Source organism: Aulonocara sp. 'chitande type north' Nkhata Bay, linkage group LG5 (genome assembly GCF_057382095.1).
Source record: "Aulonocara sp. 'chitande type north' Nkhata Bay isolate Kocher_YH1m ecotype deep benthic linkage group LG5, A_spYH_male_GT1.1, whole genome shotgun sequence".
Classification (NCBI taxonomy): Eukaryota; Metazoa; Chordata; class Actinopteri; order Cichliformes; family Cichlidae; genus Aulonocara; species Aulonocara sp. 'chitande type north' Nkhata Bay.
In genome coordinates this window covers 47,789,355-47,799,198 of record NC_141348.1, presented here as the reverse complement: position 1 = coordinate 47,799,198, position 9,844 = coordinate 47,789,355, and the positions used below count along the sequence as shown (strand labels likewise).

General features: G+C 39.1%; 1 protein-coding gene across 1 annotated transcript; it reads left to right on the top strand.

Annotated features, from left to right (window-relative positions):
* The first annotated feature begins 1,864 nt into the window (after positions 1 to 1,864).
* Positions 1,865 to 8,526, top strand: LOC147331578 (polymeric immunoglobulin receptor-like). The gene is made up of 9 exons (XM_086293980.1): positions 1,865 to 1,953; positions 2,215 to 2,514; positions 2,658 to 2,960; positions 3,050 to 3,358; positions 3,841 to 3,906; positions 4,132 to 4,203; positions 4,530 to 4,585; positions 7,025 to 7,051; positions 7,533 to 8,526. The coding sequence occupies exons 1-9, from the start codon at positions 1,914 to 1,916 to the stop codon at positions 7,602 to 7,604; spliced, it is 1,245 nt and encodes a 414-aa protein (XP_086150106.1). The 5' UTR covers positions 1,865 to 1,913; the 3' UTR covers positions 7,605 to 8,526.
* The last annotated feature ends 1,318 nt before the right edge of the window (positions 8,527 to 9,844 follow it).

Sequence of the window (9,844 nt, the reverse complement as noted above, 5' to 3'; positions counted from 1 at the left end):
CAATAAAAGAATCTCTGAATCCCAACACTTACAACTGGGCTCGTCAGGCACTCTTCTTGGCTGCAGTGGTTATTATTATATTTACATGCTTCCAGCTCCCGTTTTTCCTCGATGAGGACTCGTACCTTTCCACTCCCCTTTTTCTCCCTCCTCGCGCTCACAGACCCATAACGTGTATGGCAGTCCATTCTCCCTGCAACACGGACTACAGTCAAAGGATCTTGCAAAGAAAAGCATCTGGACTTCTTTAAGTTACTTGAAGACGTTTCACCTCTCATCCGAGAAGCTTCTTCAGTTCTAAGGCCAAATGGTGGAGAATCCCAGATATAAACCTAGTGGGAGTGACCCCCCACAGAGGGACAAAAGGACCCCCTGATGATCCTCTAATCGCCTGAGCCAAGGTGTGAAACTGGGTGTGGGTCACAATCAGCCAGAGTTTCGGGTGTGTTCATTGTGAAACCTGGCCCCACCTTATCATGCGAATTCCTGAGGGCAGATGGCCCAGGATGTGAGTGGGCGATAAGGCGTCTGGGAAGGGATCTCAAAACTGGATTATAGATGGCAGAGAGTTGGTGTCGTAAACCACCGCCTCTGTTCAAAGATGGTCGCTCACAGTGGACATAGATGGCTTCTTTCACTCCTCTTTCAAACCATCTGTCCTCTCTGTCCAAAATGTGAACATTGGCATCCTCGAAAGAGTGTCCTTTATCCTTAAGATGCAGATGGACTGCTGAGTCTTGTCCTGTGGAGGTGGCTCTTCTGTGAAGTGGCTGTTTGGTCTCTCCAATGTAGAGGTCTGGGCATTCCTCGCTGCACTGTGCAGCATACACCACATTGTTAAGTCTGTGTTTTGGCGTTTTGTCTTTCGGGTGAACCAGTTTGTGTCTGAGCGTGTTGCTAGGTCTGAAATGCACCGGGATGTCATGCTTGGAGAAAACTCTCCTGAGTTTTTCTGATACACTGGCTACATAGGGGATGACATGTTGTTACGTCTGTCTTTCTTGACATCCCGGTGCATTTCAGTCTGTCTCGAGCAGCCCGCTGGAAAGGTGTATTTTCGAGCAGGCGTCAAATATGAAACAGGGGCGCCACCTGGTGGACAAATAAAAAAATTACAACTCTAAGGCCCCTAGTTCAAAATGAAACTGAAAGTGGAAACATGACGATTACATTAGCGGTAATTATTTTGCAGTGAAAAATAGCGTTTATAATGGGTTTCAATGGGACACACATCGACCACTTGGCACAATAGTGTAAGTTTATCTGTAGCTTAGCCACTGAAGCTAATTTAAGGAAGTCAGACTGAAATTTTAAAATTAAATGTAACCGAACTTTTTTTTTGGAAAATCTGGCTATATTCCATTCAACACAGTGCAAATGGCTTGGATACGAAGAACACAAAAGCCACAAAAAGGTCCCAAGACAATCTACGGGTATTATCCTCACAAAAACATGAAAAAGATCTGGATACTTCATTATGTATTTAATGACACATTAAGCACAGAGTGTGGTTAAAAATGAACCGAGTCTCCTGCCCTTAAAACCTAAAATGTCAGAGTTTCAGTCTGCAGTGTAAAGAGATTCATTTACTTATAACTGATTCCATTCCTAGTTTTTATTATAGAACTATTAAGTTATTTCTGATGTTCAGTCACATGCTTCTACCAAACTGCCCTTTTCACACCCAAACGAGCCACTTATTTCCTGTTTAATGCAAAAAGTTGTGTTTGTGTTTGTCAGAGGGGGCGGTGGTGTATGGGCCATGAGAGGAAGAGGGAGGGGTGGTTAGAACGGTAGGCGTGAAAAATTTTGGCCACAAAAACTGAAAATCAGCAAACAAAACTGCCGAGCAACAGACTGGAGACACAAACTGAAGACAAACAACGAAGACATAAAGCTTCAAAACCAGTATAATGAAGTTACTGCTCCTACTCATCCTCTCTCTGACCACAGGTAATACGATTACTAACAATTGCTTACAGTGATAACAGACTTGAATATTAATTATTATATTACTGATATATAACGTTTTTTTCAACACATTTTGTTCTAGTTTGTTTTAGTTCTAGTTTGACCTTTTTTAATCTGTTCGTATAAAAACTATGTGTAAAATTCTACGGTAATACAAAAATCATCTATGATTACACAAAGCTCGAGGCTCACAAACTCAAAAAAGGCTTGTAAGCATAGCAGCTTATTTTCTTTCATTTTCAGGTCGTGAGGCTGAAGTGAGAGCATGTCACCATCGATGGGCTGAAATCACCTGCAAATATCCTGAAACAAATAACAAATATCAGTACACTGATGTAGTTCTTTCCAATGGAACACCTGTACAAACCTCTAAGAAGGACGTGTGGGAAGAAAATGGCAGATTTCGCCTCTACCATGATACAAAAAATAAAAATCTCAAGGTTGCAATAAAACAGGTTAAAGAGCAAGAGTTTGGGAAGTACAGGTGCAGGTTTTTTCAAAGATCGAACTTAACTGACATACAGGAAGGAAAACTGGAGACTGGTAAGAAATCTGACATCTGTTCAAATAATAATAATAATAATTATATATTAATCAATTTCCATAATCTGCAAGTCCTCATCGATTTAAAGTCACTGCCTATGGAGCTAAATTTTAAATACTTTAATTCTCTGATTTGTTTACAGAGCATGTAAACTGCCCGCAAACATTTCTCAGCGTGTACAGAACAGCTAACAGCACCATCACATGTGATTATCCAGATGTTTACGAGTCCCACATAAAGTTCTTCTGTAAAAAGAACCGTTTTACCTGTGAGGACAATTTATCAACGTCAAAAGGGAAGTTTACTCTCACAGGCAGCAGCCGTGCCTTGAACATTTCCATCAGTCATGCGACCTCACAGGATGCTGGTGATTACTGGTGTGGAGTGGAATCAAATGATGGAAGTTACAGATTATCACACACACAAATACACCTGAAAGTTATAGGTGAGTATTCCACATGTTCAGTATCACAGGTTTAAATGATAAAAGCTGGCTGATAAGCTGAAGGCAAATATTTGTCTTTTTGTCTTCAGATATTGAACCTTTGACATCAACTATTGGACAGAACTTCACTTACCAGTGTAAGTACAACCGGGATGCCTCCTCATGTATAAAATTCATCTGCAAAGGAGAAGATTCAACTGTATGCAAACAGCTAGTAACCAGCACAGAGCCTGGCGTGAACCAGAGGTTTATAATGAAAGAGAACAACGGGAGTATCACCATTACAGTGAGAGAAGTAACAGCAAACGATAGTGGGATATACTGGTGTGGAGCAAGAGTCCCTCACAAAGACAATCAAACACATGACGACTTCTTTGATGGATTTAATTTGACTGTAGGTAAGTTGCTTGTACAATTTATCACTAATTCTTAACATGTTTCTGTTCTATTGAGTTTCATAGAACTCTTACAAAATAATGTTAGCAATAATATTTGATTTATCTCTTGCATTAGGTAAACATCTTTTATGTTTCACTTGTGCAAGAGATGGTTTTAATTAGTATCTTAAAAATACAGAAAAGAAGTGACAAAGCTGGATGAAGACGTTCACACAGTTTATAAAAACATAAAGAAAAAGCTTTAACAGTGAGGACTGTGGTTTTTCTCAGAAACAGGTCCTCTTTTTTTTATTTTTTTATTTTTTTATTCTTTTTTACCAGGGACCAAATCACCTGCTCGAAGATCATCAGACAGAGATGAATGTGTTTAATGAGTCTTTATTTATTTGTGTTCACATTCAAATCACATACCAAAAAATACAAATTAGATTTTAAACCATGTTTGAACACATTAACAATGCATTTTCCATTTGTTATTATAGAGCTTTTGCCTGTAACAGAAACAGGTCCTCTAACCACAGCAACCACCCCAGCTCCTCAGAGTTCTGGTGAGAGACTTTATTTAATTTATTTAATATCTTAAATCTGCTATGAAGGCAAGTGCTGAAGCTGGATTAAGATGTTCACACTGTTTATGAAAACGTAGAAATAAACTGATGATGTGAAAGTCTTAAAACTTTCAAAAGGTTTATCTTTCCTATGTTCTTCAGCACCGGCAGTTGAACAATAATGTCATGCTGAATAATTTTCTGGTCTAAATTTCTGTGATGTAGTGATGACCTTGATCCTACGTGTGGCTGTGTTGCAGCTGATGTTTGCAATCATTTTATTCCTTATCTATAAACGTGAGTACATTCATTTTCATTTCTCAAAAATAAGACAATATTGAGATTCTTCCATATTTTGCACAGATAACATCTAAAAATCCACAGCAGACAGAGTGACATTAGCAGAGTCCCCAAATTCTCCATCCTATGACTTATGAATACTTCTGAATACAAGTTATGATTATCTTTTCAAATTTCTTGTTAAATCAGATTAAATCAAAATAGAAAATGGTTCAGTGATAATGATCAGTGCAACTCTGGCAGTTCTTTTTCAGAAGCAGCCAGTGGAGGCAGCTGCATATCAGTTTAGTGAAATGTGTTTATTTTCTCTTTTCACTTTGCAGGAGTCTCACATTTAAAAAATGCTGAAAATGGAGCTGGAGCATCGTATGTCAAACAGGTGGGTGCGTGTGTCTGATATGAAGTATAGTTAATGCAGCAATGTTTTGATACAACCATTAGTTAACTTTTTCATGTATTAGTCATTTTTTATACTGAGGAGAGAGCAGCAACAAAGGTACAAAAAACAATGATGTGGTGGATTTGGATGAGAGGGGAGAGTTATCATAGTGAGTAAGCTGAATCCATGAAAGGATGCACTATATGGATTTCAGTCACCCAAATGAAACCACAAACTTTCTAGTCTTTTAGTAAAACCATATAATTTTTCAGACAATCAACAAAAAGCTCTCCAAAAGCACAAAAAAATCAAGAAATCCAGTTCATTACCTCTTAACTAGTAGAGAATATTCCAAACTAAACCTCCTCATCAGCCTATCCAGTATGATAGGTATGAGTATTCATCCATCACCTCTGTGGATTTGTCATCCTGAGAGAAACCACTCAATGAGGGTTTATTATGGTGATGTTGCTAAGCCTCACTGTTTAATGAGTATTGTTGAGAGTAGAGGCAGCAATGTTGTACCAAGTGATCTAAAATAACTATGTAGTGCTATTTCACATAAAAGATTGCACTCATAAATGCAGCAATTTATAAACAACCAATTAGTTAAAACAAAAGTAGTTTCCACACAATGAGGAAGTAACGTTGATTAAATTTTAGGGACATAATTTTATTATTGACTCTCCTCATCAGGCCAGCTATTAATCTTTAACTGCATGGACATTATTTAAGCTCGTATCCAAAAAACAGAAATAATGTTGACATATTGCTCAACATGTCTTGCAGCCTGTCTGAAGAGATTAAATTTGTAGCGTTCTGTAGAAAACCACTGCCTATGTTTCCTCTGCTGAGAGGTTTGTGGCTTTGTAATCCATCAGATAAAACTCCAGCGACATTTTACATCAAGATGTTCTGAGTCTTGCTTTCATTTTGCTTGTCTGAACTAGATTCAAGGTACTTGGTTAGTACTGTTGTCTCACCAGTGGAGATTCTAGAGTCTGTTGTAGCTCAAGCAAATATTAACAGGGGGCACCTCGATCCAGTGTTTGTCACCATTATGTTTTAAATCCGACACCAACAACAAGCACAGACCAAATTCTAATTTTATTTGTCACATACACAGTACAACATGTAGTGAAATGCTTGTGTATGAGCTGTGGACAGGCAGCAGACGTAGCCACGCCATTCCAGGGCTTGGTTTTAGCATGGGGGGTCTAGCCAGGAGACCCTTACTGGATAACCAGTTGCTGGTTTTTTCTACTATCAGCTTGAAAAAACACAGCAATTAGTGCATGTAGTAGGTGTTAAAGGTACCACGCTGCAGTGTTTTGAATCACATCTATCTCAAAGACTCCAATTTGTGCATGTAAATGGAGAGTCCTCTTCACACACTAAGGTCAATTATGAAGTTCCGCAGGGTTTTGTTCTGGTACCATTTCTGCTACATTATACATGTGTCTGTTAGGCAGTATCATTAGAGGGCATAGTATACATTTTCACTGTATACACACCAATTAGTAACTGCAGGCATGTCTTAAAGTCCGGGATGGCCGCTAATTTTCTGCTTCTAAATTCAGATAAAACTGACGTTATTTTACTCGGCCCTGAAAATCTTAGAAATATGGTATCTAAGCAGATTCTTACCCTGGATGGCATTAGCTTGGCCTCCAGTAACGCAGTTGGTCTTGACCAATAAATGTCCTTCAAAGCACATATTAAACAAATATGTAAGACTGCTTTCTTCCATTTGTGCAACATCTCTAAAATTAGAAATATCCTGTCTCAGAGTGACGCTGAAGAACTAGTTCATGCATTTATTATTTCCAGGCTGGACTACTGTAATTCATTATTATCAGGATGTCCTAAAAAAACCCTGAAAAGCCTTCAGCTAATCCAAAATGCTGCAGCAAAAGAGTCCTGACAGGGACTAGAAAGACAGAGCAGATTTCCTCTTCATTGGCTTCCTGTTAAATCCATAGTCAAATTCAAAATCCTGCTCCTCACATACAAGTCTAGAATAATCAGGCCCCATCTTATCTTAACGAAGTTATAGTACCATATCACCCCATTAGAACACTTAGCTCTCTGACTGCGGGCTTGCTTGTTGTTCCCAAACCTTCAGTTTTCAGGCCCCTGTTCTGTGGAACCAGCTTTGGATTTGGGAGACAGACACCCGCTCTGTGTAGGCTTAAAACTTTCCTTTGTGCTAAAGCATATAGTTAGGGCTGGATCAGGCGATCCTGAATCCTCCTTAAGTCATGCTGAGGTAGGATTCACCCCCAGCATGTTGCAGCAGATGGCCCCGCCCCTCCCTGAGCCTGTTAAAAGGGAGTTTTTCCTTCTCACTGTTTCAAAAGCATTTGCTCATGTGATTGTTTAATTTTTTCTCTCTTTTCTTGTATTACAATATGCTTTTTATTCTGCTTTTTATTGTAGGATAATGGCAACAACAAATACCTTGAGGTAGCTGTTTTTACACACACACACACACACACACACACACACACAGACAGACAGACAGATAGATAGATGCTATTCTACTACAGATGACAAAATTTAGGTACTGTTTCATCATAGAAGATTGAATGTCATGAACCTTTAGCCATGCTAAAAGAGGAATATGTTAAGTTAAATTCAAATTTCCTTTCTTTTTTATAAACTTAACGATGTAGTTTTAGTGCCAACAGCTAACAGTATGTTATAGTCGAAGTATAAAGGAAAAAAAATGAAAGGAATCACTGAGTGAAGAGCAAAACATTACTTCAGAATGCTGTGTGGCTGCCTGTGTGTATACCTTATTGTATGTATTCTCTATTGTCTCAAACACAGGTACCCAGTAGTAACAATTTGGTATAATTATTATTTTAGTTGTAATTTGTAGTGCAGTTTTTATCACAAGTGTTGTGACTGTGTCTAAACAATGTTTGTCGTTCTCTTACTGAAGGTCTGTGCTGGTGAGGATACACAGGAGCACCTTCAGGTGTCAGAGTCAGAAAATGCAGCAAACTCAATTTAAGTTAGAGCCAACCTTCACTCTGTGCTTTCTCACCACATTATGCAAACATCAACTTTCAAAGCTGTTCTGTCAAAGCTGCTGGTGAGGTACTCAAACCCAGCTCCTCAGCCTGTGAATGTTCTACTGTGGAGTTCAGCAAATGTTCAACCAGCCCGACTTGCCTTTCTATCAGCTAAAACAACAAAGAGGAATGTTTTTCTGATTACTGCGCATTGCCAAAAAATGAGGTTTAAAGTTAACACAGTCAAACAAGAAATACTTTTTATTCTCAGAGTTCATAACAGAGTTGGGCAAAAATAAATATCATTTTTAAAAATACTGCCCTTTGTTCCTAGAATAGTCTGTAGAACAAAATAAAACTGTTAGAACTTGTTACTGTGACTTAATAGACTTAATAGTTTAAGTCAATTTAAAGGATCAACAAAATAGATATGAGACAACGAGATTACTCTTAAAATTGATTTGAAATTCATTGTTTTGTGGTTGGGTACGAGCTGGTTGTATTCACTCACACATGTACTGTTTGACAGCTGTATTTGTGTGACAGCTGATTTTTGTAATTGTTACAATTTCTCCTCCTCTCTTGGGCACATAAAATGTTACTAAATAAGGAGAAATAAAAAACACAAAGAATTTAACACCCTGCTTCTGGCTTGATAAGCAAAAGAAATTCCATAAAAATTCCTCGAACACGTTTTAAGACCAGAGGAGACGTTTTAGAGCAGTGGCCCCCAGGTTGTGGAATGCGCTTCCTCCATCATTACGTTGCCTTGATTGTATTTATTCTTTTAAAAAGCAGCTTAAGACTCATTTGTGCTGAACGTTTGACTGTGCTGTTTTTATGTATATCTGTTTTTATATTACTGCGAAGCACTTTGTGGTTTTTATCCTGTACAGAGTGCTATATAAATAAATTGAATTGAATTTTTCTGACTGTAATTATTAGGAATAATAGGATTTTCAGCTAAAGCGATATTCACAATAAACAATAAAAAGTCATACTGTCACAAACTGAAAGCAGGGACTCAAGCGTAGAGCAGGTTGACGTATCAGAACACGATTTATTTACACACCAGTGCAATACTATATACAGTGACGGGGGAAAGTCCAGGATTCCAGGGGATTAGGGGAAGGCTCTCTCTCTCTCTCTCTCACGCTCGCTCACGTCCTTACATCCGACTCACACACGTCCGTACCGCGGGGAGGTCACAGGTCCGGGAAGATAAACTGGAATAGGGAAGGGAGAAATCACTCACAAATCACGAAGGTAGGGCGTAAAGGTATAAGACCAAAAGAAAGACTAACGTCAGTAGCTCAATCATCCAGCGATGAGAGGATCTGTGACCCAGCCTCAAATAATTCAATTCAATTCAATTCAATTTTATTTATATAGCGCCAAATCACAACAAAAGTCGCCTCAAGGCGCTTCATAGATACAGAGAAAAACCCAACAATCATATGACCCCCTATGAGCAAGCACTTTGGCGACAGTGGGAAGGAAAAACTCCCTTTTAACAGGAAGAAACCTCCGGCAGAACCAGGCTCAGGGAGGGGCGGCCATCTGCTGCGACCGGTTGGGGTGAGAGAAGGAAGACAGGATAAAGACATGCTGTGGAAGAGAGACAGAGGTTAATAACAGATATGATTCAATGCAGAGAGGTCTGTTAATACATAGTGAGTGAGAAAGGTGACTGGAAAGGAAAAACTCAATGCATCATGGGAATCCCCCGGCAGCCTACATCTATTGCAGCATAACAAAGGGAGGATTCAGGGTCACCTGGTCCAGCCCTAACTATATGCTTTAGAAAAAAGGAAAGTTTTAAGCCTAATCTTAAAAGTAGAGATAGTGTCTGTCTCCCGAATCCAAACTGGAAGCTGGTTCCACAGAAGAGGGGCCTGAAAACTGAAGGCTCTCCCTCCCATTCTACTTTTAAATACTCTAGGAACAACAAGTAGGCCTGCAGAGCGAGAGCGGAGCGCTCTAATAGGGTGATATGGTACTACAAGGTCATTAAGATAAGATGGGGCCTGATTATTTAAGACCTTGTATGTGAGGAGCAGGATTTTGAATTCAATTCTGGATTTAACAGGAAGCCAATGAAGGGAAGCCAAAACAGGAGAAATATGCTCTCTCTTTCTAGTCCCTGTCAGGACTCTTGCTGCAGCATTTTGGATCAGCTGAAGGCTTTTCAGTGAGTTTTTTGGACATCCTGATAATAATGAATTACAGTCGTCCAGCC

Bases quoted from the DNA above. Each gene is read 5' to 3' on its own strand.
- LOC147331578 (XM_086293980.1), top strand. From the start codon at position 1,914: ATGAAGTTACTGCTCCTACTCATCCTCTCTCTGACCACAG. The intron at 1,954-2,214 runs GTAATACGATTA...TTTCATTTTCAG, and splicing joins CATCCTCTCTCTGACCACAG to GTCGTGAGGCTGAAGTGAGA. The intron at 3,907-4,131 runs GTGAGAGACTTT...TCTGTGATGTAG, and splicing joins CCCAGCTCCTCAGAGTTCTG to TGATGACCTTGATCCTACGT.